At 36.4% G+C, this 27,894-nt stretch overlaps 1 protein-coding gene across 1 annotated transcript; it reads left to right on the plus strand.

Moving 5' to 3' along the window:
• The first annotated feature begins 963 nt into the window (after positions 1–963).
• mtmr11 (myotubularin related protein 11) lies at positions 964–22,048 on the plus strand. Its single transcript, XM_059568471.1, has 17 exons — positions 964–1,312; positions 6,179–6,248; positions 11,025–11,161; positions 11,350–11,419; positions 11,535–11,674; positions 12,505–12,589; positions 13,678–13,825; positions 14,363–14,450; positions 15,432–15,520; positions 15,617–15,741; positions 16,969–17,047; positions 17,399–17,469; positions 18,656–18,828; positions 19,028–19,198; positions 19,517–19,732; positions 20,253–20,552; positions 21,267–22,048. Exons 1-17 carry the CDS (start codon positions 1,256–1,258, stop codon positions 21,684–21,686), a joined length of 2,439 nt encoding a protein of 812 aa, XP_059424454.1. The 5' UTR covers positions 964–1,255; the 3' UTR covers positions 21,687–22,048.
• The last annotated feature ends 5,846 nt before the right edge of the window (positions 22,049–27,894 follow it).

Below are 27,894 nucleotides of genomic sequence, written 5' to 3' on the forward strand. Positions count from 1 at the left end.
TGTTGCCCACATGGCTATTTCTACTATAACGGGTCATTTTTATGTTACAGTTATGTTGCCTTTGGGTCGTTTTATTTCTCACAGATTTCTGTTCGTTCTAAATCAGATATAGATAAAGTAACACAGTAAAGATTATGTTTATATGAATGCATTAGTGAGAGCGATTGTGTGTGTGAATTAATTCTACCTTGCAGCATCTCTGTAGTAGTGATGCTGTGGGATTTAACTGTTCGGAAACGGAGCGTAAACATGGAAGTCCTTAAAATATTTATTATCCTGTTGCGCCCTCTATAGGACCAGTGACTAGTCGACGGCATTGAATTCGATTGGTATACACACACACACATTTATCTTGTTAATGTTATCGATTCATTTAGATGAATTACATTGTATTCCTCATGACTGTTTTGGAGAAATGCATTTTAGCATTTTTAAAATAGCTTAACAACAGCAGCAGCAAAAATAATAAATGTTGTAAAATGTGTCAAAGAAGTCTCTTATGGCCAACTAAAAACAGAAATAACAGTAATATTGTGAAATTTATTTTATTATTTAAAATAACGTTTTTTTATTTGTTTATTTTATTTACTTTTTTATTTTTAAGCGTGCACTTAAAACTGAGTCTGTCGTTTTAAATGGTCGTCAATGGGAAAAGAGACTTTACCTGCAAATCTGCCAGTAGGGGCTAACTAGCCAAACCTTAACCCCTTGTAGTGACCTATAATTATTTGTAAATGAAATGTCAGATCTTGTGGGTAATTCGAACAGAACATGTGAATGCTGTTTATAGTATATGCTATATTAAGTATAAATAGTAAGAGTTGTACGCTAGTATGATATATCGAACATGACCACGGATGTCCAGAAGAGCTGCAGCTCGTTCTGAGAGACAGATGGAAGCAGTTCATAAGAACAGAAGCGCATTCAGTTTTTGGCGGGACTGGCCCTTTAAGAGACTCGGTCCTGGTTTTTGTTACTCAGTAACACCCGTGTCATTTCACTATGGCGTAGGGGCTGTAAAATAACGCGGTGGGAAAAAGCGCGTTCTCTTTGAGAAAATAGATTTCTGTTAGGGATGATTTCGCGTTTAGTTGAGTATTAACATAGAACGGATGGAGAAATGTGTGTAAGCGCTTTAGTGATGCCGACTGGACGCAGACTATCCGATTTCAGTAACATGGACAGGATCAAACCGTCAAACCTCTTTCAAATACACCTTTTATCCTGTTAGTCCGGAGCTGTTTAGGTTGAAATCATGTTGACAGGGTCCAAAACCACCTTTAAAGTGAGACAGATGGTTCCGGACATGAAGGTAAGCTTAAATTCCATCATTTATTTAGAAGTTTATTATTGTTTTCTAATTTCTGCGTCGTCTAAGTAACGTTATAATATAAACATTGTAATTCATATTAAAGTAAGCACGATTTTGAGAAGGTTTCGAACACATCCGTGTGGATTCTATTTATTTTATCTGTCAGTTAGTTTATAACAGATGAGTAAATGTTTGTGCAACTTTCATGCAAATGTTAGTCACTTTCCCAGGAAAACTGAATCCATTAAATTCATCATTTTACCAGAAAAAGTTTTAATGGGTGTAACCTCAATCTGCTATTGTGGTGGGAGTCAGTTTTCCATTAAAAAATAGTTAAAAACTTTTTCTAAGAATGACTTATGTTGTCCTGCTAATAAATTTGAGCTCAGCTTAGCTGGTTTTTGGACCTGAACTACATCGGTGCTTAGTATTTTTCAGATGCTGTGAGAATGATGGAATATACTTTTCTGTTCTATAATCTATCCTCCATAATATTGTATTTGGAAACTACCTTCACATCATTTCATTTCACCAGAAACTCTTTAAATGGAATAGTCCACAATCTGTGGTTGAGGAGTCAGTTTTTCCATTTAGGAAAAATATATTATAATAATAAAAGGAACAAGAAAACATAAATCTGCTTCAGTGGACAAGGAATGTCGGGCTGCTTGTATTTGTTACTTTAAAATGATGAAGCCTAAATATGTTGGAATAACAGACCCTCCTTAATTGGACTCTCAGATGGGAATTCGGTTTCATTTTTTATCTCATAGGGTGTGGTGAGTATTTTTATTTATGTTTTTTTTAGTCATTCATAAAGCATGCTTGGAGACATAAATATGTTTTAATGTACTGTAATATAAAATATATATTTTATATAAATTACACTTAATTTTTTTTTTTAATTAGTTAATTTAATATGAGGGTTGAGTATAAATTGCAATCCTCTTTGGTTGTATAGAAAAGAACACTTGTTTTACACTCAATGCTTTAAAAATGTTAATGTTTAAATTATAATTCTTTTGTTTGTTTAGGATATTTACAGCATATTTACCTTTCACTTTTTTTTTCTTTTGAAAAGAGCTGAACGGACATTCCTCCTAACATCATCTTCGTGTTTCATGTACGAAAGAAAATAATATATATTTTTGAATGACAAGAGAATGAGTAAATGATGACAAATTGTATTTTTGGGAAAGCAAATAATCTATTTTTATTTATTTTTTAAAAGATCTGATTGGACATTCCTCCTAACATCATCTTTCTGTTTCATGCACAAAATAATATGATATACTTGTCTGAATGACAGAGCATGAGTAAATGATGACAAATTTTATTTATGGGAGAGCAAATCATCTATTTTCTTGAGCTATAATCTGCTATTGCTCACCTCTGCTGCATAACTTTTCTTCCCTGGCTATTTTAAGCTGCCTCGGGGGGGGGGAAACGTGGAGAGTGTGGAGGCCCCGATGTGCACAACATCTGGCTGTTGCCATGGAAACAGCCTACCTAGAGCTTGCTAGGAGTGGAGGTGGTGAATGGGTATTGCTGAAGTGTCAGATGTGACTCTTCCCTGCTTAGAAAATGAATCTAATCGTGTAAATTGTGTGGATGGAGGCCTCCCAAGTTGGTGCATTTGAGACTGGGGCAATCTATGTTTTGTTCCATTGCTGTAAATGAACAGATGGAGAAGGAATTGTGAATGTAACAGTTGTGGCGAGACTTCACCACATTGGCTTTTTCATTTAAAACTCATTAAGTCAGTTCAAACCAGTAACTCAGTCATAACAGAGATTTTCATAGCTGACATGACTCTTCAAATGGGCGTCTTGGGATCAGCTCTTCTGGAATGTCAATGGTTTAAAAAACACAAATAAAATTCCCTGACTCAGAACTTCCCCGATGGATCAAACTTCACACTGTGAATGCAGATATACTGCTGTAGAGCTCAGGGATATCTCATTCATTGTTGCTTGTTTGGTTGGAGTTGAATATGCCATGTGGCGTGTGTAATTACTTGCGTTTATGTTATCGAAGTGAACGGCGTCATCTGGTTTCGGTGCGAAATGAGTGGTTGTTTAAATAAGAGATTTGCTGAAGGTTTGTTTTGACTTTAAATTATTTTAAAAGATGAAGCATAACATAAACACTACTGTGACACACCCTCTAATTAACCTTGGAGCTTTTCCTGCACTGCTTTTTTTAGATGTTTCCTAATAAGCTGCAGAAAGAGAATGACGACACCGAGTATTTTATATGACAAAAACAGCTGGAACAGTGGTGGTGTGTGTTATGATTCTATGTAAAACTATATTAGTTGTGCAAAATAGCTTTGTTGAGAGTGATGCTTGTCAATCCTAAATCACTGTCGCAGTTTTAGGCTATTGTGGTGTTGTGGTGTGGTTTTTAGTGTGTTGCTATGCTGTTGCTAGGGTGTTCTGGGTTTCTTGCTGGCCCAAGGTCTTTAGATGTGGCTCAGGTCTGGTTTTGGACTTGACATATCAACCTTCAAGCGAAAATAAATATTTATTTGAGATTTATTAAAATTGTAGTACTGGTGTTACAGGATGAGGTATGTGCCAATGTGTATTATTTAGCGCGCCAGATCTTTATGAGCAGTAGTAATCAGTGTTATTTTAATTACTGAGATTAGGATTAGCATTTTAACCAAAAGTAAAAAAAATTAAATAATACAAATTGTTGGAAATAAAAAAAAACTGAAATTGTTTGTTAAATTATTAAAATATCTAAAAACTAAATAAAATAGAATAGAATAAATAGAATAAATAAAAATGAATAAATGATACAAAGACATGTTTAAAAATACAAAAAATAAATAAAGTTAAAGTGAAAACAAAAATCTAATTCAAAATATTGACAGTAACAATAATAGTATATGAATGATATTATAATAACATTAATAATATTTTACATTAGTTTTTTTAAATTTCTATTTTCAAATTAATTTAACTGTTTTGTAATTTTATTTGTATGTTTTTCTAATTTTTAAGTATGTCTGTATATTTTTTTATAGTTTATTTATTTAGATTCATTTCATTTTTAGTTATTTTAGTACATCAAGTTAATCTAAATGAAAATGAAAAATGTTGCTTTGAAAACTAACTAAAATAAGTTACTTGTTTATTACTACTTTATTTCAGAAAAGTAACCAAAATTGTATTTGTTTTGGTTTTAGTTAACCACAGTAACCCTTGTTGTAATATTGATATTTCCCCGTTTTTGCACTAAGGAATGATGATACAAGCTGTTTTATTAAGTTCAGAAAAGGCAGCGTCACGGCTAGACGAGAATGATTTTTCAATTCGGGTATTTTAGTTTGAGAACAAAGGTGCTATATTTAACCATCTCAACTGACATACAGAGAAAATACTCCCAACGTTTTATACAAATAGATGCATTGTTCCCGTTTGTTGACATTTCTGTGCGGCAGAGAGATGCACGCGAAGAGCACATGAAAATAACGAGCCACCGAACAATAGCTCGGCTCTATAAAGCGATAGGTTTAAGCGTCCCACCGGGCCTCTAGTTGCCTCATTTAGCCCTAGATTGATGCTCCACACAAAGGCTTATTGTGCCTCTAGGCAATGACTAATAAACTTAACAGTGTGAGGTTTATATGGTGGCACAGTGCATTCCCACATTCCCATTGGCCGTCTTGTTTCTGCGAGTCTGGCCTGACTGATTCGTGGGAGACGAGGCCTGTATGTTCCCTCAGCTGCATTCTCTGGCCACAGAAACCAGGGGAAGCCATGAGCAATGGGAACTGAAATGAGTCTTGGCTGCCTCGGCCCTCAGAAGCTGAGGGGAAGGAGGGAGGGATGTGTTTAATGGTGAAGAAAGAGGCAGTGAAAGAGAGCTTACACGATAGCGGTGGCGACCATGTGACTGGAAGAACTGAACCCTCAGCAAAAATGTGCTACTGAGGTTTTTTTTTTCTTTTTCTTTCATTTATCTGTCCTGCACTTATTGCACATATATTCACTTCCTCAGAGATGTTAAGCAGTCCAGTCCAGTATTTTTCTTGTTCTGGTGGATTTTATTCTGGCTGCCTTTTAGAGTCTACTATTTTGCGATTACATTTAACATTTACACACAACTAAAACTAATGAGCAAGCAGTAAATAATTTTATACATGGTTAATATGCAGTATTTCCAAAAGATAATGTGGGCAATGCAACCTGTTTAATTTTTCTTCTCCCAGTCATTTCCTGTCCTTTCTCTATTAAGCATGGCTAAAACGTAACAAATTATTTGTTTGTTTATTTTTTAAAAAATCATTTGTATTAATATAATCCAATATCACGGATGTTTAATGTTAGTGATCAGCTAACAAGTTCTCAAATGGTACTAATGTAACTGTTCAGACCTCTGGAAGTATGTCATCTCTGTTCGACTTCTGTTCTACCCAGTAGTGAGTGACTCGCTAATGAAAGACGCTTTGTTATAAGTGAGTTGATAATATCAGCGTGTTCAATTTTAACCTACTTGTGTGGTTCAGTTGCTCAGTGGGAAATGAAACCTGAAAGTCTATTGAGAGATTACTGCAATTTAAATATAGTCCCAGGAGCTGCTTTCAAAGCACTATTCTAATCGCTGCATATAAATTAAGGCCATGTTTCCTGTCACTGTATCAGAAGTTAAATAAAATACAACTGTATGTGGTATCTCTTTTGAAGGCATCTTGAGTAAAACAACTGTAAATGAAGCACATAGAAAAGACCTGGACTGGAAATTATGTGACCTGATTTAAAGAATGCATACGTTTGTTGCACATATAACCCCTATTAATTTTACCATACTATATGACAACCTTCATTTGTTTATTATCTCTCTGTGTTTCTACAGGAGAGGATGATGAGCCACAGTAGCCTTCATGCACGCGGGAGAGATGTACTCGGCCTCTGCTGTTTGCCAGGTAAATCTCACAATGCAAGCTTATTTTTATAATATATTAACATTTATAACAGGATTTCCCCTGTTATCATAATTATGCTACCCATTTATTATGTTTTTAATGCTTTTCTGCTCACCAAGTCTGCATTTATTTGATCAAAGATACAGGAATATTGTAAAATATTATTGCAATTTCAAAAAGCCGTTTTCTATTTGAATATGTTTTAAAATGTTACTTATTCCTGTGAGTTTTCATCATCATTACTCCAGTCATCAGTGTCACATGCTCCTTCGGAAATCATTCTAATATGCTGATTTGCTGTTCAAGAAACATTTCTGATTATTATCAATGTTGAAAACCGTTGTGCTGCTTCATATTTTCATGGAAATCCAGAATTCTTTGATGAATAATAAATCCAAAAGAACAGTATATATTTGAAATTGCATTTTTTGTGTGTTTCTGTCACTTTTGATCAATTTCATGTATCCTCGATGAATAAAAGTATTAATTTCTACAAAAGACAAGACAAAACAAAACAGTAGTGTTAGTTGAAGTAGTTCTGTCAGGAACCATGTAGATGAAACTACTTTTAATTATGTAATATAGTTTTAATATAGTCTGGAGCTTGTCAAACTACAGTTTTATAGTTAGTAAAGGCAAATTTACTTAAATTATGAACTAAAATACTTTTATTAAACTAAAAAACATTAAAAAGCATAGTGACTAAAAATTTATTTTTGCTACAAAAAAAGTATAAGTAAAATGACATTTAGGGATTTAACGTGTGAAAATGGAATGATTCATTAATCATCGGATCGTATTGTTGAATCAGTTTATTGAATTGAATTAATTCACAAACAAAGCGTCCGAACCAAATGATTCCCTGATTCCCTAATGCCATTTGAGAGAGGGGACTGTTCTAATAGAGTGTGTTTGTTTTGTACAGTGTGACATACAGAAACGGTGAAGTAGGGTTTTGGCTTGTGACTCCCCGCTCTTTGTTGGAAAAGCTACACTGTTTTGAAAACCTTCTGAAATGAGTGGTCACGTTTATAGCACCGCTGCTTTCAGGTAGTTGATCTCCAACAGGAAAAGACCTGGTCTGGTCTGGATGCTTGTGGTCTGTCTGCCTCTGTGGGTGTGAATGTCCTCAGAAAACAACGGCCCAGCAGCCCCTCACCACAATCTCAGCATCAGCAGTGTGTTTAAGCAGCAGCTTTACTCAGGAATGTTGGCAGGCCATGAGTCCGACCCGGACAACCTAATCTGTAACACTTCATATCAGCACTTACACAGCACAGAGCGCTTCCCACCGTGTCAACATTTAATAGAGCCGCTCACCTCAACGCTTCTCACACACAGCTCGGTCTTTGTTGATGTTCAGTGTGCATGGTCTCTGTTTGGACACAAAACACACACACCTGTCTATTTTCACTGTTTACATCTGTGAATTCAATTAAATTCTCAAGGACACTTAAAACAGTGCTCCCCTAAAATGTCAATCTTTTTGTCTTCGATTATATATATATATATATATTTTTTTGTGTGTAAAAGCTATTTTATGATTTTTATTTATTTATATATATATATATATATATATATATATATATACACACACATACCTGCAAAGCTACCATTTGTGATAAAAACATTAACTTGACGACAGAAAGAGTCAAATTACTTTTGTTTTAATTTTGAACACCATGCACTATTGTTCAAAGTTTGGTGTCAGTAATGTTTTTTATTTACAATTTTTTGCAAGGATGCATTAATTCGAACAGAAGTAAAACTACAAAAAATATTTTAAATAAATAAAAATATTGAGCAGCATTACGGTTTTCAACATTGATGATAATAAAAAAGTTTCTTGAGCAGCAAATCAGCATATTAGAATGAAGGCTGGAGTAATGATGCTGAAAAGTCAGCTTTGCAGCCCGAGAATAAATGACATGTTAAAATGTTTTTTGTTTTTTTTAAACAGTTCTTAAAATGTTTTAATAAAATTTCACATTATTACTGCTTTAACTGCATTTAAATAAAGTCTTGTTGAGAGGAATATACTTCTTTCACAGATCTTTATACTACTGTACACACTAGTACAATATAGATATAAATACAGTAGTAATTTATAGGCTGTGTAGACAAGACAGCATACATATTATTGGCTGAATAGCAGTCTGAGGCAGCACATGTCATCATGACTTCTTCTGTTATGGGATCTTCATTCATTTGAATCCTGGATGTCTAAGGTATCATGCCACAAGTCTCATTCATTCACAGTGGTTTGAATATGGAGCGACAAACTGCGTTTAACCATTCAGGGTCACAGGGCTTACATTGCAGTGACCCGTGGGGACACACATGCTCTCATGGTCAGTACAGTCATGTGTATGACTCTACCTCCATCCGCACAATCTCAGATAACCCTCAGACGCAGGGCAGCGGAAACTGAATCGGTCCCTGGAGGTGAACAGGTCAGAGGAGATTGAAAGAGTAGATTATACTGTATATCCTGCTGACAGCCTGCTATTTAAAAGAATGTATGTATTATGCAATGATAAATTATTCACACGTGTAGTATACTGCGTTGTTGTCTCATGACCTCATTATGTTTCAAGGTTGAATTGACAGAATGCCATCCAGTTAACTTCTCAGAAACAGAATCAGAGGAATTTTGCAGTTTTTAAACCAGTTTGCATTTGCATTGTGTGATGCAGTATTTTTGTGGGATGTTTTGGTTGTATGCTGCGCATTTTTTGTCAGATGCATATAGAAAAATCACATTGTGCATGATGCATACTGCAAGAGTAGTGTGGTAGTATGCAGTTTTAAACATACCCCTGATGCTGTTTATTGTTTGATTGTTAGATAGAGTTGCTGTTATTCGTGTTGTGCGGTGGGTTAAAGGAAAGGGATTTGTTTTCTGGCAGGTAATGTGGCAGATGTCTTTTTAGTTGTGTTAGTGATTTTTTATTTTGCGGTTTATTCCTGTAACTGGGACAAATAAGAGAAAAGATGTATAGAGAAAAAATATATAAATAATGCATTTTGAGATCTAGCAGCAAATCAGCAACTGCCAGATACTTTTTATGACCGTACCATGTATGTATGCTAGTGTTCATTTATTATTCATTCATTTATTTTTTACATTTTATTTTAATGAATTAATGTATTGCTTTTTTATAATTTTAAATTATGTATTTATTACTTTTAATGATTTTATTTTTAATTGCATAATAATAAATATTATTTTAAAATGATTTAGTCTTTTTTTTTATCACAATGGATTACATCTGCTGTTCATAAACCCAGGACTGTCCCAGTTTCTAAAAGTAAAGACACTTTCTGTGTCACTGACAGCACATTTTAAAGGAAGTGGTTTAAGCTGTTAGGCCTTCTTTGCCTTACTGGTTTTAGTTCACTGTTACCTAGTAAAACCTTGCTGGGAGTGTCTTAACTGCAAGTTTATGAAATAGTAAGATTAGTGTTTGCTCCGTTATCATTGGGAATGTGAGATGTGACCTTTCTTCATGGTTGCTTATTCACATGACGTCATGCAGTAGCATAAAACCTGGAACAAACTGGCTGATGTGTCCCGGAGAGGTTGGACCAACATGGAATAACTCTGGTAGTGCACGCTACTCTCGTCTGAAAGTGAAGTTTAATAGAAACCAAATGCTGACTAAAGCAAATCAAACTGGACATGTGGTTCAAATTAGCAAAGCAGCAACTCAGTGAAACTCAACACAAGCCGGGTGAAGTGGATTCATGTTATTTAATTTTATTTTTAGATAAATTCAGAAAAAAATATTTTGGCAAGCTAAATTCATTCGGTATTTAAGTAGTTCACATATAACAATTCACTTACTGACTATAATATAATATATCATAATTTAATATTTTTTTGTTTTCTTTTTAATTTTTAGTGTGTGTGTGTGTGTGTGTGTGTGTGTGTGTGTGTGTGTGTGTGTGTGTGTGTGTGTGTGTGTGTGTTTCTGTGTAGCTTTAATTTGAGCAATTTTAGTACTTATTTAATTTAGTACTAGTTATTTCAGTAACTTGCCAACAAAGGCAACATTTAAAATTTTGGGGATTTTTATATTTTATTTTATTATATTTTAGCTTTATTCTGACTACTGAAGGCAATTTTGAATAGTTTTAGTTTTAATTAAAAAAAAAAAGAAGAACACTGAAACGGCTATAAACCTTGTGGAATGAAGGGTATTTTCACTGTTCAGGAAAGTGTCCAGTCAGTCCAATGAGCTCTGTTTTTCTAATAGCACAGTAACCCCATGACGGTCCAATCTCTCTGCTTCCGTCCTCTTCTCTCTGACATCTGCGTCCCATGATGCCTCAGGAATGAGCTTTGAGATCCAGTGCACCCTTGAGAGTCATAAATTGAAGAAAGTCGCCTTTGAAAAGTGACCATAAGAGTAGCCTTACTCAGTCCACGTGAGACTGAGAGAGTGTTCATGCCTGACCTTAAGGGGCTCTACTGACATTTGCCTTCACTTTTTATGATTGTGTGAGTTCTATGTCAACAGAATCATAATTTCGCTCAGTCTGGTTTTAAAATACCGCATATCCTTTATATATGTGACCATAATAGCCTACAGAGACTTTAAAGTGTCCCTTTGAATTAAAAGCCAGATGTTTGTGTCATTGCTTCCACAGATCACACATGTTCCGATTGCTATAGTACACTTTTAGCATAATACTAGCATATAGATGGAATCCAAGCTAACAGACATGGACTAAAGGCACGTGTTTTTCATCATGTGTAATTTGTTTTTGCAGGAGAGTGTGTGCTACAGCGAGCCGTGCTGGTGAGGAAGAAGCTGTCGGCTAAAGAAGGAGGAGGCTGGTTGTCTGGGACTCTGTTCTGCACTCATTTCAGAGTTGCCTTCGTGCCTCAGGACAGCCAGAAACCTGACGTGAGTGCCACAGATTGCTGAGATGTTTCCTGAATGAGAATCCCAGTACTGTTTTTTCCGGGTAAAGTTGAGCCTCACTGTGAACCGTGAAACACTTCTGGCCGGCTCAAGTTCATAAAGTCTCTGGCAGACTAGTGTAACTCTTTGCAGACGTATTTATCTGGATGGCTTCTTTTCTCTTTGTGCAGGATAACGCAGATCCTGTGATGCTCGGAGATCATGATGTATCTCTCGCCTCCATTGATAAAGTTGTGGCAGGTGAGACAATCTCTACGGACAGATAAACAGATGCATATTTTTATGAAACCTATAAAGAATATGTCCAGGTCACTTTTTAACTATATGTTTTAATGCATATAAATGTGTGCTGTAGTGGGACCATCTCGCACCAAACTAGTGACCCCTACCTGCTCTCTTAAATTCACCCCCGAGGAGTTGGTGTTGTACTGCCGAGACATGCGTGTCCTCTGCTTCCTGTTTGACAGACTCACGCCTGATACTCAAGCTGTGGAGGTTCGTCTTAATATAAGAATATAAGGAAAGTCACTCGTGCTCAGCAAAGGTGCATTTATTTGATCAGTATATGGTGAAAACAGTGAACTATTAATGCAATTCAAAATAACGGTTTCCAATTTGAATGTATTTTAAAATGTAATCCATTCCTGTAATGGAAAGCTTTACGCCAGTCTTCAGTGTCACATGATCCTTCAGAGATCATTCTGATTTCTGCTCTATTTCAATGTTAAAAACAGCTGTGCTGATTAATGCCTTTTTTGAGGATTTTTTGATGAATAGAAAGTTCAAAAGAACAGCTTTTATTTGAAGTAGGAATCTCTTGGAACTTTATAAACATCTGTACTTCCACTTTTCAATTTAATGGACCCTTGCTGAATAAAATAATAATCCAAACTTTTGTGTGGTAGTGTACTTGTGCAAGTGTGCAAATGCAGATGTATAGTTTTTGCCAATATGCTGTGACTCATAAGACAGGAAAAATAGTAGTTAATTTAATGCTTTAAGAGCCAAACTGAATTGTATACAGGCAAAGTATATATATATATATATATATATATATATATATATATATATATATATATATATATATATATATATATATATATATATATATATATATAATGTTTTTTTTTTAATCTGAAAACATGGCTATTTATGAATGGCCATCAGTGGAGAAAGATGTTTTTTTTATCCATGAGTCCCCAGTGAGGTCATGCTAACCATCCAAACTGCTGACTTTGAGCTTTATGTATTTGCTTTTACTATACATTATTGTGGAGTGTGTTTCAAGCCTTTGATAATCATACTCTATTTCAACTTGCTTTCAGATCACGTACACCATTGCTAAGACCTACCAACCACTGAAACCTGGGACCATCCTCTCCTTCCAAAATGCTGCTTTGGGTAGTATTGGTGAGTAATTGAGAATCAATGCAAAAATCCATAATGACAGTGAGAAGATGGCACACATACATCGCCCCGTCATCTGTCTGATGTGTTTGTTTGGCTTTCTTGAAGATACCAGTTTTGCTCATCTGCAATATAACTCCACAACATTCCTTGAGGGTTATAGAGTATTTATAATTTTGAATAAAACGTTGTTGTTGTTGTTTTTTTTGTTTTTTTAAGTTGTTTATCTTATATTAGCATATGGTAATTAAAATGTGACATATTCCAGATGACACACTTTTTACTATATAACTTGGTGATAATGATATGTTTGCTACTGGTAAGAACATAAATTTCAAGTACAAGTGCACAAACGAGCAGGGATTTATTCAGTTGATTTTGAAGCATCAGTAAGTGAAGGAATGAGTTGTAGATCAGTATTATAGTTATAGGTAGGGGTGGGCAATACATTGTATCATTAAAAGTATATGTACATGTATGAATTAAAATTTAGTAAATAGTTGAGACTTGTTACGCTTCATTTATTATGTCTAATTACATGGATGAATATAAATGTAAAAAATATTTCTTTTTGACTTGTGGTCATTTATTGAAAAAAGTATGGAAAACATTGCTTATTTTGCATTATGGTCTTTTATAGATATATTATATTGTTTTTAATTATTCTACTTTTTACATTGAACATATTAAATCTACTAAAATAAATGGTTACATTATATATATATATATATATATAAAAAAACTGTGTTTTTAAAAGTGATTACTTGCTGAAGAATATTGGAATATTATTATTTTACCCACATCTAGCTTTGTGGTCCACACATATTAGATATTCAAATGAATCATAGAAGGAAATGTGAGCTAAGTCACGTCTCTGAGAGGGAAAGTGACCGGTAACCAGATGAATAATGGAAAGTAATCTGAAACAAGTCACCTTGTAGCCCTTTTTCAACCTTGTCAAGGTTTGTTTGTAGTCTGTGCATGTTCATTGCACCAGTCCAAATTGAGTTCGCAGCTCTCAGGAGGTTTTGCACAAAAACAGGATCTTGTAATCAATCCAAACATTCAATGCTTCCCTATGCTGTCTATAGAAATGAAGCAGTTCCTAAGCAACAGGCGACGTGACCCTAACATGAACTGGTTCGAGTGTTCGATGGGATGGGAGCAGGAGCTGGAGAGGACGGGTGTCAGCGGCTGGAGGGTCAGCTCTGTCAATGACCGCTTTGAGATGTCCACCAGGTAGAGCTCCTCTTTCAGACCTCCGGAGCTCAGTTTAACTTTGACATTAGAACACGTTTTTCTGCTTTTTAGACACGACTGATGTTCATTGTCCCATGACAGTTTTCTAAATGCTTTTCCCACACATACATTCTGATGAATAACATTTTGTGTGGGCAAAATATCATACTACTATACTTTTATGTCATTTTAGCAGTATGCAAATACAAAAAATGAATGGAGGTAACATACTGTAAGCTGTGATTTTTAAAGACATTTTAATCAAAATTGGACCAAAATAACCATATTTCAATATTATAACTGTCCATCACTTGCTGATTTACATGTTACATTTAGTAATATAACATATAGTAATAATAATGTCTTCTATCAAAACATAAGCCCAAACTTTTGAATGGTAGTGTAGAAATGTAAGGCTGAATCTATTTGAGCTCTCCACATGATCTCATGTTTGCACAAGCGTGTCCAATCATAGGCACATCATATTATTCTATGTGGAAACTATTCCCATGTTTTTTTCCTCCTGTGTTCTTACAGTCTGCCCAGATTCAGTGTGGTTCCTCAGAGGGTCCTGGACACCGAGCTCAAGAAAACATTTGCCCACTTTAACGAGGGCCGCATCCCAGTGAGTTCATTCTGACATCCCACTACAAAACAAGACTTTTAAATGTGACATTATTTACTACTAAGATAAATGTTCCACAATGGAATGTTCCTAAATTTTATATTTAGATTTTATATTTAATATTTATATTTATTTTATATTTAATTTTATATTTTAAATATTTTATATTGTTTCCATAATTGAAATGTAAATAGTTTTTAATCTAGGCTACCAACATGACCCAAAACCAAAACCTACTCCTCGCAAATCAAACACTTAAGGAAGAAAATCAGTTCCTACACAACATTATTTCCCACAAAATATTCGGTTCAACACTCATCATTCCAAACCTCCTCTAAAAGACTTTCTCTCTACTGTGGAACTTCTGTTTTGACTTTCTTTGAAATCTCTTTCTTTGTTCAACAGAAGAAAAAGTCATACAGGTTTGGGATGACAGGATTTTCATTGATATTCCCTTGACCAAAGTCAAGTATTGTGAATGCTTTTTTGTCCTTAAATGAATAGTTAGCAATAGTTCCCAAAGTATATGTTTTTTTCATGCAGCAAAACAAGTCTGTCAAGCAAAAAAAAAAAAAAATCAACATAAGAGTAGTTCATATGATGCACTAAGTACTTTGAAGCAATTCAATAGCTTTGAGCATGAATATTCTGCTGTGAAAAAGTGTTTGCTCATTCCTGATTTCTTCTGTTTTTGTGTATATTTTATACTAAATTGTTTCAGCGATTAAAAAAAAAAACGTTTTTCTTCAATAAATAACATTATCATTTAAAAACTGCTTTTTGTGTTTACTCAGGTTGCCTGTGTTTTACATTTCATTTGAAGATCTAAACATATTTGGTATGGACTAGACACAAAAACAGAAGACATCAAGAAGGATGCAAATACCTTTTCACAGCACAGCTTGTAATACTGTATGTCAAAAGCATTTTTATATGGAAGCACATTTTATGATTTATAATATGTAATTTAACTTTCCTCAGCGCTGGTGCTGGCGGCATCCGCATGGCAGTGACTTACTACGAATGGCCAGCTTCCAAAATAACATCTACCATGAGAAGGACGACATCAGGTTTGTCATGACTTATTTTCTAGATAAATTAGACGTTCATTAGCAGCAGTTGAGCATTTGTTACTGAACAGAGCTCTTGTCGTCTGTGAGCTACAGGAATCTGGAGTTGGTGCTCTTCGGCGGACAGCAGCTGTGTGTGATTGTGGATCTGGGAGAGGAAATGCCGTCACCTGCAGACATCCAGCTGGCTCACACGAGACTCCGGACACTTTGTCTGGGCGGTGGGTCATTTATGTTGATTTTTGATAGCCTGATGATACCCTGGTGCCAAAACCAGCATAAATTTCCAGACATGTCGTTGCTGTTCCCACAAACTCAAACTGAAGATGGTGGCCAGGCGAGCTTGATGGGTGCAGCAGCACATAAGCATCCAAAAAAGCTCTTTTTAGCAGGGCATATTAAAGGATTCATTTTTTCACAGAAAACAAAACCGCTCTATAAAATATTCATAAAACTAGTTTGTTCTTCACACAAACCTGTTGTATGACTTGCGTGGATATTTTTCATTTTTGAGTGAAGTACTTTGAATTTGAACATTTTGAATTGAACAATTGGAATGTTTGGAATCGGAGCAATGTCTTTTATCTTTTGAGGTTAAATGCTGTAAACAGCTGTTTTGAGACTTGGGTGTGGATTTAAAGATTTTGTATGCAGAGGTCAAGAGCTTCTGTTGTTTGAAAAGATTCATTTTAGTCATAGTCCCAGAGATACAGACTTGTTGTTTTGTCTGGCTTCACATTCCTGCTGTGGTTGAAGCCACACTGGCCAGAAGCATTCCTCATAGTGCTGCGAGTTCAAAGAGCAGCTCGCTCAGTCCCACTATGGCTGACCAGATTTTTGTTTCTCACATTTTTCTTTAGTGTGCTGCATTTTTCTATTGTCTGTTGTGTGATGCTAAAAAATACTGGAAAATTGCAACTGGTTCTGAGTATAAGGAATTAACAGAATGAAATTTCAGCCATTATAAGATTGGGCCCGTCATGATATCAAAATATTATATATTATAAAAATAAATGCCAATAAAATATTAATAATTTTTGGACCGTTTTTAATATGTCAAATTAAATACAAGTGTTTCATTTCAACAGTTTATGCATGTGTCGTTTGCTATAATTAAAGGTTATGTATTCATATTTATTTATTAGCCACATTTGTTGCATTTGTGTTGCATTTAGGATTATTTATTGATTATTTATTTATTTATTGCTTTTTTTATTGTATTTTATATAGAATGTTCATATATTCATATTTGCATTTATTAGCCACACTCATTGCATTTTTTTAATTTTTTTTATTGGAGTTTGATATAATTACATTGTATTATGTAAAATGATTTTAGATTTATGTTTATGCATTATGCTTATATGTAGCTATTGACCAGTATTGTTGTTAGAATGTTTTCAAATGTTTTGATCAATAAAATGTATTTTTGTCTCTCTGCCCTACAGATATTTCATCATCTGTATCAGTACCTGATGACAAGTGGCTGTCCACTCTGGAAAGCACCCACTGGCTTGACTATATTCGGTATATTTGTGCTTGATACGAATCGTGATCTTTTAGACTATATAACAATATTTGGATGCATCATGTAGAAATCTTTTCTCTCTTTTGACAACATTTGTTTTCTGGCCAAAATACCACTCCCACTTTTTCTTCACTGTAGTATGTATACTGTGGAATCCATCTTACCTACACTTAATTTGCTAAAATATACAAAAGAGCATACTGCCTCCCACAATTCAATGCTCTTAACTTTAACTTTCATTTTTAGCATTGTGTATTTGATGTTGCCTTCATCAGTGTGTGTGTGTGTGTGTGTGTGTGTGTGTGTGTGCGCGCTTTGCCCTGCTGTGTTTGATGTGATTGTCTCCACAGGTGCTGTCTGAGAAAAGCTGCAGAGGTGGCATGTTTGCTCAGAGGAGGTCACATGACTGTTGTTCTCCAAGGTTAGTCAAACTGATCATTAACGGTCATCTGACCCGACTCTGAACTTTGCACCCTCCTAGCACATAATGAGTCATGTGTGTCTTTACTGTTTAAACACATCAAATCTGTGCTGAATACAGTGAGAACATCAGATGGTAATATAACCTTTGGCCTTTATGTGTACAATACTGGGTCAATAAGATTTTGTTATTATTATTATTATTAATACTTTTATTTAGCAAGGATATATTAAATGGATCAAAAGTTAAAGGCATTTATAATGCTCCAAAAGATTTCTATTTTAAATTAATGTTGTTCTTTTAAACTTTTTATATTCATCAAAGAATAGTGACAAAAAAGTATTAGTTTCTACAAAATTTATTATTACAAAAAATATTTTTTGTGGAGATTCAACAGTTCTTTTAAATTATAATATTTCACAATATTACTGTTTTTACTGTATTTATCAAATACAAACAAAAGAGACTTCAAAAACATTTGAACAGTAGTGTAAATGTGACTTCTTTTTTTTTACTCTCATGCTAATATTTACTGTATATTGCCATTCTCACCAGTTATTTCAGAAATTTCACTATGGAAGTAAATATACTACTATTTTAAATTTGTGAATTTTAGGCTTTGTTCATATTGCAAATTCTTTTTCGAAGCCGATCTTGATACTACTTGAAATCTGTCCCATAAGTGCGTTTCTAAAAATCTTTAGAGATCACATTTCAAACTACACAAGATTGCAGTTTGTAACAACAGGATTTAATCTCTTTTTAATGACACACTCTTAGCAGAAGTTAAAACATACCACACAGTTGTGATTTATTGTTTTTCCTAACCCATAAACCAACAAACATCTGGCAGTGTCCTTCAATTCTTTAAATTCTTATTTCGTTTTACAGTCCTCTAAAGCGTTTGTTTTCCTCCACGTAACCCGCAGCTACCCTGCCATATACATCAATATTCTGTGTTTCTTGACAACCAGTGAATAACGTCAGGAATGGGTTTCTCAGATGAGGCTGTCGCACCCATCGATCACTGTAAAACCTGTTTGCCACATGTGCTCTGAGCAGAGACGCTGAGAAAGCACCGCGAGAGGCCGATGAAATCCCCTGATCCACTCTTTACACTCATTTGAAGTTTAAAGCTTCAATGAAATTCTCAGATGATGCATTGTGTTTTGCTCTGTTTCCTCAGAGCCGGAGGATCGAGACATGAACTGTGTGGTCTGCAGTCTGGTGCAGGTGATGTGTGACCCTCACTGCAGGACCGTGGCTGGATTTCAGGGCCTGGTTCAGAAAGAGTGGATCACGGCCGGACACAAATTCCTCAGCCGGATCAACTATCACAGAGAAAGTGATAAAGAGGAGGTAAAAGAATGAGAAAATGCTCTGTTCTGTAACCCATACACATATAAAATGCATCAAAACATTGAGTTGGTAAGATTTTTTGATGATTTCAAAAATGTCTCTTAGGCTCACCAAGGATGCATTTATTTGATCGAACATACAGTAAAAACAGTAAATATTGTGAAATATAATTTAAAATAACTGTTTAATTTTCCGGCAGGCCCCTGTGTTCCTGCTGTTTCTTGACTGCGTATGGCAGCTGTGGGCGCAGTATCCCGCGCGCTTCCAGCTTACTGAAGACTACCTGCTGGCTCTGCATGACAGTGTGCACCTTCCACTCTTCAGCAGCATCCTGGCCAACAGTCAGAGGGAGAGATGTCGCCGTTCACAGGTATACACAAAACACACAAAAAAAGCTGCAAACTACAATAGAGCTACAGTATTTAATGCAGCAATGTGTTTGCCTTAGGGGTTAATTTGACAAAAAGGCATCATAAAATTGTACATTGTCTTCCTTTTGCATAGCTACTTAAATGCATAAAGTACCAGTAAGATTAAAAAAATTAATATTTTTGTTCAGCAAGGAGGCATCATATTGGGCAAAAGTAACAGAAAATACATTTATATTGTTACGCTTCATTCATGTGTTGATTTACCAGCCCAAACAACTGATCTGAAGTGTGTGCTGTATTGCACTGTTTCCCTGCAGCATCTTCCCCAGAGCTACACCCCAGTGAACGGTCTGAGGGAGTTGCCCATGGGTTCCCCAGAGATGCCGGTAGACCCACCTTTCCCTCCGGTGTGGGACTGGGTCCTGCAGTACAGCGCTCAGAGACGAGCCCGCTTCACCCAACCTGTGTCCCAACCCGCCTGCCCTCCACCTGTCCTCAACGGAAACCTTAACACCAACTTGGAGCGCAGCTGGGTAAGAATGATCTACTGAGAGGACTACACTAACGGTCCCATTTCAGCAAGGATACATTCATCCTGTGTAGGAATAGAGATCTGGACTGCTAATCAAAAGTTTATAGGTTTGAATCCTACTAGTGCAATCTGAGACCCCAAAATAAAAATGTAACTTAATTTAATCACCCTCATGCCATTCTTATCTTGTTTTAAAAAAATTTTGTGAAACATAAGTTTTATTTTTTCATTTCCTTCTTCCCTAACAGAGAGGAACAATATTGAGTAGGGAATTGATAGTACAGGACAGAGAAATTAATTATCAGCTAACAGGCATTGCTTGTGTCAAGTTAATGATCATTGATTCATGTTTTCTGGGTTTCCCAAATGGCTGGAAATTAAAATACCAGGGAGGTTCTTTAAAAAAGGAGGCCAACTAATAAACCTTTGCCAAAATTAGGTCGTTTTTCTAATTGGGCTGTCAACTGACTGTTCCGCTTCATTAGCCTGAGTGTGTTAATACTGTTTATTCTCTCTCTCAGCACAATGATGGACTGCCAGGCTCTGTGTTCCTGTTGTCCCGTAGCACATTCTCCCATCCCTCCAACCTGCTCCCCTGGAGGAGCGGAAACTCTGGCTCATACTGGAAGAGCCACCGCAGGGCTCCTTCATCTGAGAGTCTGTCTGGACTCGAGCGTCTCATCCGAGCTTGTTCACTCTCTGAACCCTCAGAGAACCCCTCAATCCTCCACGACCCGTACGATCCCCTGCTGCCCCTGCTCTTGGGACCCTGTGTCAGAGTATGGAGGGGCTGCTATTTACGGGGCGCACTACACGCTCAGGTACACTGTGGTTGGTGTTTTGTTCTTTCCACTAGGTTGCATATTTGATGTATGCAAATCATCAAAATACAGTAAATACCAATTGCAAAGCTGTGTTTTCATCCAAAGTTTTCTTGAAAAGTAAAGAAATCACCACTTACAGGGGAATTAGTGCAACATATTTAAGTTTGTATGTACTGTGAAAGCCACTTTGGTGATAGATGGATTTTTGTATGGATGGAAAGAAGGACGGACTGAAGGATGACTAAACAGATAGATTGATATATGGATGGATGAATGGACAGATAGATGGCTAAAGAAATAGATGGATGGATGGTGGATGGAAGGATAGATAGACTGCTTAAAAGATGGATGGATGGATGGATGGATAAATAGAAAGATGCCTAAATGGATGGATGGACAGATGAGTGGATGGACAAGACAGATGGATGGCTTAAGTTAAATGTACTGCATGGAAGAATGGCTAAAAAGATAAATGGATGGATAAATAAAGGGATGGATGGATGCATGTATAGACCGGTGGATGGCTAAACAGATGGAAGGATAGATGGATGGCTGAACAGATAAATAGATGGCTAAAAATATAAATGAGTAAACAGAAAAAAAGATTTGATTATTGAAAACATGATGTTTAACATCCTCATGTTGTTGATGGCTTGTAATCAACAAGTCAATTGTATAATATCAGTCTCTCTCTCTCTCCACTACCTGTAGGCTTTCTCTCACCCCATGTCTTCCAACAGTCAGCATCCATTAGATCAGCTGGCCTGGGAAGTGCAGCAGCTCCGAGAGAAACTGGCTCAGGCTTCTCACAGACGCCCCGAGAACCAGACTAAACGACAGGAGACACGCCGGCTGGAGTCCAACCTCAACCAGAACGCCAACAATGGGACCTTTCTCTTCTCTTCTTCCTCTAGAACATCTCAACAGCAGCTGCCGCCGTCCAGCCGAGGTGCGGCCCATTCCTCTGTCCCTCCCAGAGCCCAACGGACTGCATCTGATCCATCCAGGCCTGCGCAGAGGAATAACGGCAAGCACACGTTTCTGTTTGGCCACCAAGAGCCGCAATCAGGCCAGCGTTACATTCCCTCCCCTAGTGCCAAACTTCCCAAACGCCCCGGAAACTCACACTGATCTTTAGGAAGGAAAGAAATGCCCTCCCTGGTGTTTGTGTTACTAAAACAATTAAATACGGTACAAGGCAGAAACTAGAAATCTATAGCACAGAAATCTATGTGCACTTGAAAAAGCACAGATTGACATAGACTTTGTTTGTATAGGTAGCTAAGTAAAGTTTAGCATTAAATAGGCTAGCAAAAAAGCATCAACAATTTACATTGAATTCTTCCTCTGTTGTGTTTTGATGAGATAATTTAACTACATAAGCTAGTTAACTAAAAATAAAGAATCTTATTTATTCATCCTCATGTTGTTCCAAATGTAGGCTATACTACTTCTTCTGAAGTCACGATTTTGTGTGAAAATAAAACCAAATTTAAGTCATTATTCACTAAAAATCTTATAGCAATATGCAAGTTGACTTTGTTCACCGAATCAGTCTAAATGGTTAATTTTGAAGTTTGAAAGCTCGTAATTTGGTATGACATAAGGGTGACTAAATAACAACAGAATTTACTATTATTTCAATTAAAAAATGAAAAACTGTAGCGAAGCAGAGTGCTAGTAGCCTACATGTATGTGTCTGCATGTGAAATGTTATGTGTCTGAGGTTCATGCCAAAATATTGATTTGATAACTTAATGTATTGATAAAGAACCCGTTTTAGCTTAATGTAGTTTGTGCATGTAGCAGTAGTTTATGGTACATAGGCTAGTAAAATAGCGATTTGTGTTTCCTCAACCAAAAAGGCGGGAAAATGGCTGCTAGCACGCAGAGGAGGTTTTGCAGTTCGTTGAATGGCCACAAGATGGACACAAAATAATCTTCAGCCTCTCTGTTGAATGCAAATAATACAAAATGCTGTCTTGCCTCTTAATATTTACAAGCAATGGCACAATACTGTTAAGTGTGATGCATTTTTGTATTCTATTAAGTATTAATACAAAAATAGAAGAGAAATGGAGACTAGATGCAACATAAGTGATATTACAATTATTTATATGCTGCCTCTGCCATTTAAGTGGATATTTAAGTCTTACTTCATCTTTATGAACGGGGATGTGTTTTTAAAATCAATGTATGTATATACATTGTATGCAATGTATGCAAAAAAAATAGCACTCATGTTGAAGGACATTTTATATTGTCATTGTTATATTTGTATCTTCTGCGCATTACTCTCTCCGTTTTCAATCAGTTGAGTTCCAGGACCCCTTTCAACATGTTTTTTTTTTCTTTCCTGTGGATGTTTTTTGTAAGACTGACAGATTTTCTACAAATTAAGTGTTCAGAACTGCTCATTCTGATAACAGTTGACCCAAAAACGAAAACTCTCATTATTTACTCATCCCAATGCTGTTGTTTTTCCTCTTAAAATTAATTTTAATGTTCTGAGGAAAAAAATAACAGAATTTGGAAGAACATAAATGTGACGTTCTCAATTTTTAGGTGAACTATTCCTTTTAGGTTTGATAGAAAGCTCTGAAGCTCCTTAGTGATGTGGCTTACAAGACAAGACGGCTTCAGATCTGTCCTTGTGAGACGTTCTTCCTCAAAAAAAGCATTGCGCCACTAATGTCTGACAACAGTGACGTTCTAAAATTGAGAGAGTAGCTCCAGAGGTTTCTGTCCTACTTATATTTCCCCTAGGGGGAAAAGGGGCTGGAAACATTAACATACGGTACGGTGTTGAGATTTCATTCTATTGTCTCGCTCTCATATCAGCAGAAGAAATGGACTTGAAATATCTTGCATCAACATATTTCACAAGACTGAATTGAAGCAAAAGTTTATTTGATGGCACAAGAATTGCTTGCATGTCTTGAAATGACCCAATGCTTGTGCCTTAAAACTGATTCCAGTTGTTTTATATTTTTCATCCTTGCATCTGTCACAGGGACGAATCATTTCCTATTCTCATGTTTTTCATCCCTTATTCTTTTGTAACAACCTTGATTGGCACATTTTAGATAAATAAATACATATTATAGTTCCTAAATACAACTGTTTGATGGTTTTCTTAACTTTTGTTATTCCGGCTTATTAAAAATATATGACAAATGAGCCAAATAGTTCTGACATACTTGAGTCTTATCAAAATATAGATATTTACAACATGAGCACTTTTACAAGAAGCATTACAAGAAGTTACCAAATAAAAAAATTTTCACATCAACAGCGCTCATTACAAAAATATATACACACTCAGGTAAGCTACTACTCTATATCATGTGGCATTAAAAACATCAAATACAGCAAAACAGCAACTGAATCTACTATCTGTTAAAGCCAGTAGTTTGTTTAAATCACTTCCACCAGTAATGAAGTTAAATACTCTTAGCATCAACTTACTTTTCCTCAATTATGGCACTGGAGAGCATAAGAAACCTATCAAATGATTCCCTTACAATGGTTTACAAAGGGTTAAAGTAAAAAAAAACACTCAATGATAGACTTTCTTACAACTCACTTCATAATACATTAATTGATGAACCGGAGTGGTATGGATTATTGTAATGTTTTTATCAACTGTTTGGACTCTCTTTCTGACGGCACCCATTCACTGTAGAGGATCCATTGGTGAGCAAGTGATTTAATACAAAATTTCTCAAAATCTGTTGTGATGAAGAAACAAACTCATCTTGGATGGCCTGAGGGTTAGTACATTTTCAGCACTTTGTCATTTTTGGGTGAGCAATTACTTTAAATGACACAATCATTCCCACAGGCCTCCTTTCTCTTCAACCAGCTGCTGCTTTTGACTTCCGAAGGGCGAACAGTGGGTCATGACTTGGTAGCTGTGGGCTGAAGCGAAGCCTCCAAGGTGACGGAGGGTTTTGCACACTGGGCAGGGATATTCGGCCAGACCTTCTATGTCCTCAAAAGCCAGGTTGACGATCTGATCGGAGCAGGGGTCGCAGTAGAGATGGCCACAGGAGAGTCGCTTCAGCCGGGCCTCATAAGAGATGCAGCACTGGCAGTGAGGAACATCAGAGTTCAGAGACACACTGCCGGTCACAGAACTGCTCTCCATGCTGGCGGCCTGACTCGAGCCCAACTTTGTGGATGACCTGCAGGACCATGGGAAAGACGGATGAGATCTCTTTAGTATTGAATTGAATTGTATTCTCTTTAGATTTTTTTCACTGATAAATGCCAGAAAAATGCACATTGGTATAGCTTAGCTTATTAAGTTGATATATTTTTCAAATGTTAGTGCCAGAGCAATTGCTTGCCTTTTTTAAGGATTTTTTTTAAAGATGTCAGATGATTAAACAGACCACACTGAAAATATGGCGTTTCATTTCTAATTTTAAATTAATTAAAAAAAAATATATATTGTCTATGTATTTATTAAATTCAAACTGCAGTTTAAATCTGGAATAAGTATTTTTATTTTTTTTAAATTATAGATTAAGAAATGTTCTTTAATTTTTACATTTTCAAGTTAAATCTAATGCTGATTGATTGGATTTTTTTTCACGTCAGTGTTTTCAATACATAATCAGACGTTTAAGACCACAGTGACAAAATTGCAATCAAATTCCAATTCAAATCTCGAATACATGTATTTATTTCAATAAATGTATTAATTTCAAAATGTAAATAAATAAATAAATTCTAAAATCTTAAGTTTTAATTTCACAAGAACCTCAATATACTTTAAAGACCAAATTATTATCTAAACTATGATGCTCACCTACAACTCTATACTCATTATTTACTGTATATTTCTTTTCTTTTAGGAGACACATCTGAGACTCCTTCCCCTCAATTTAGTAGAAATATGACATGCTTACAAAGGAAGGTAGTGTTGTGACCCCAAGATGAATTTTACATTTACCAATTAGCCTCCTTCATCATTTTACTGTTAAAGTCAGCATGCAATAACAGCTGCAGTTTAAACTAGTCTTACAGCCTGATCAAGCTAAAAGAAAAAAAGAGCCTTAAAATAGACTAGACTAGATCAGCAAGCCATATTATCTGATTGAAGCACATCGTTATTTTTCTGTTTTGTGCTGTACAGTCGTGGCCAAAAGTTTTGAGAATTACATAAATATTGGAAATTGGAAAGTTGCTGCTTAAGTTTTTATAATAGCAATTTGCATATACTCCAGAATGTTATGAAGAGTGATCAGATGAATTACATAGTCCTTCTTTGCCATGAAAATTAACTTAATCCCCAAAAAAAAAACTTTCCACTGCATTTCATTGCTGTCATTAAAGGACCTGCTGAGATCATTTCAGTAATCGTCTTGTTAACTCAGGTGAGAATGTTGACGAGCACAAGGCTGGAGATCATTATGTCAGACTGATTGGGTTAGAATGGCAGACTTGACATGTTAAAAGGAGGGTGATACTTGAAATCATTGTTCTTCCATTGTTAACCATGGTGACCTGCAAAGAAACGCGTGCAGCCATCATTGCGTTGCATAAAAATGGCTTCACAGGCAAGGATATTGTGGCTACTAAGATTGCACCTAAATTTATAGGATCATCAAGAACTTCAAGGAAAGAGGTTCAATTCTTGTAAAGAAGGCTTAGTTCAGAGCGTCCAAGAAAGTCCAGCAAGCGCCAGGATCATCTCCTAAAGAGGATTGAGCTGCGGGATGGGAGTGCCACCAGTGCAGAGCTTGCTCAGGAATGGCAGCAGGCAGGTGTGAGCGCATTGCACGCACAGTGAGGCCAAGACTTTTGGAAGATGGCCTGGTGTCAAGAAGGGCAGCAAAGAAGCCACTTCTCTCAAAAAAAACATCAGGGACAGATTGATATTCTGCAGAAAGTATAGTGAATGGACTGCTGAGGACTGGGGCAAAGTCATATTCTCCGATGAAGCCCCTTTCCGATTGTTTGGGGCATCTGGAGAAAGACTTGTCCGGAGAAGAAAAGGTGAGCGCTACCATCAGTCCTGTGTCATGCCAACAGTAAAGCATCCTGACACCATTCATGTGTGGGGTTGCTTCTCATCCAAGGGAGTGGCCTCACTCACAATTCTGCCCAAAAACACAGCCATGAATAAAGAATGGTACCAAAACACCATCCAACAGCAACTTCTTCCAACAATCCAACAACAGTTTGGTGAAGAACAATGCATTTTCCAGCACGATGGAGCACCATGCCATAAGGCAAAAGTGATAACTAAGTGGCTCGGGGATCAGAATGTTGAAATTTTGGGTCCATGGCCTGGAAACTCCCCAGATCTTAATCCCATTGAGAACTTGTGGTCAATCCTCAAGAGGCGGGTGGACAAACAAAAACCCACTAATTCTGACAAACTCCAAGAAGTGATTATGAAAGAATGGGTTGCTATCAGTCAGGATTTGGCCCAGAAGTTGATTGAGAGCATGCACAGTCGAATTGCAGAGGTCCTGAAAAAGAAGGGCCAACACTGCAAATACTGACTCTTTGCATAAATGTCATGTAATTTACCGATACAAGCCTTTAAAACGTATCAAGTGCTTGTAATTATATTTCAGTACACCACAGAAACAACTGAAACAAAGATCTAAAAGCAGTTTAGCAGGAAACTTTTTGAAAACGAATATTTATGTAATTCTCAAAACTTTTGGCCACGACTGTATATCAGATTATTATGCACCATGCATTCTAGAGACATCGCGCAATCTCTGTAACGATGATGTTCGGAGCAGGCATTGCCATAGCAACCCATATATAATCTGCCATTGTTCAGTCAGCCAACACGAATCCTGCATGTGCATGCAAACATCTTCATACAGATAATGCGCGACACTGACACGGTTATTGAAATATGACGTACCTGTGCGAAGAGGACGGAGAGCCTTTAAAACAGTCCAAGCTCAATGTTGCAATAATCTTCCAGCACATGTTCAGCTCTCTCATGGTGCACGACTGGAGAGATGTGACATCTGTGCGAGCGACTCATAGTTTCGAAGCATGTTTACGCGCGCGGACAGTAAATGGGTCATTAAAACGCAGTTCACGACGCGATGGGCGGTTTATCGTTCTCGAGGTGGGAGCAGGTCGATAAATCAATAGGAGGAGATTGTTCTCGATGGTCAGCGCCGATGAGATGCAGATAAAAAAACGATAGAGCGAGAAAAAAAAAAGAATTGGAAATCTGCGCATCACGCGCGAAGCTAGCGGTGCGCGAGCGTCTCTACAGGATCCTAGCTGTCTTCAGAAAGTTTCAGTCAAAAAAAAAAAAATAAAGCATAACTCGACCTAAGTTTACTTAGGTGTT

The sequence above is a fragment of the Carassius carassius genome, chromosome 15 (genome assembly GCF_963082965.1).
Source record: "Carassius carassius chromosome 15, fCarCar2.1, whole genome shotgun sequence".
NCBI classification, from domain to species: Eukaryota; Metazoa; Chordata; class Actinopteri; order Cypriniformes; family Cyprinidae; genus Carassius; species Carassius carassius.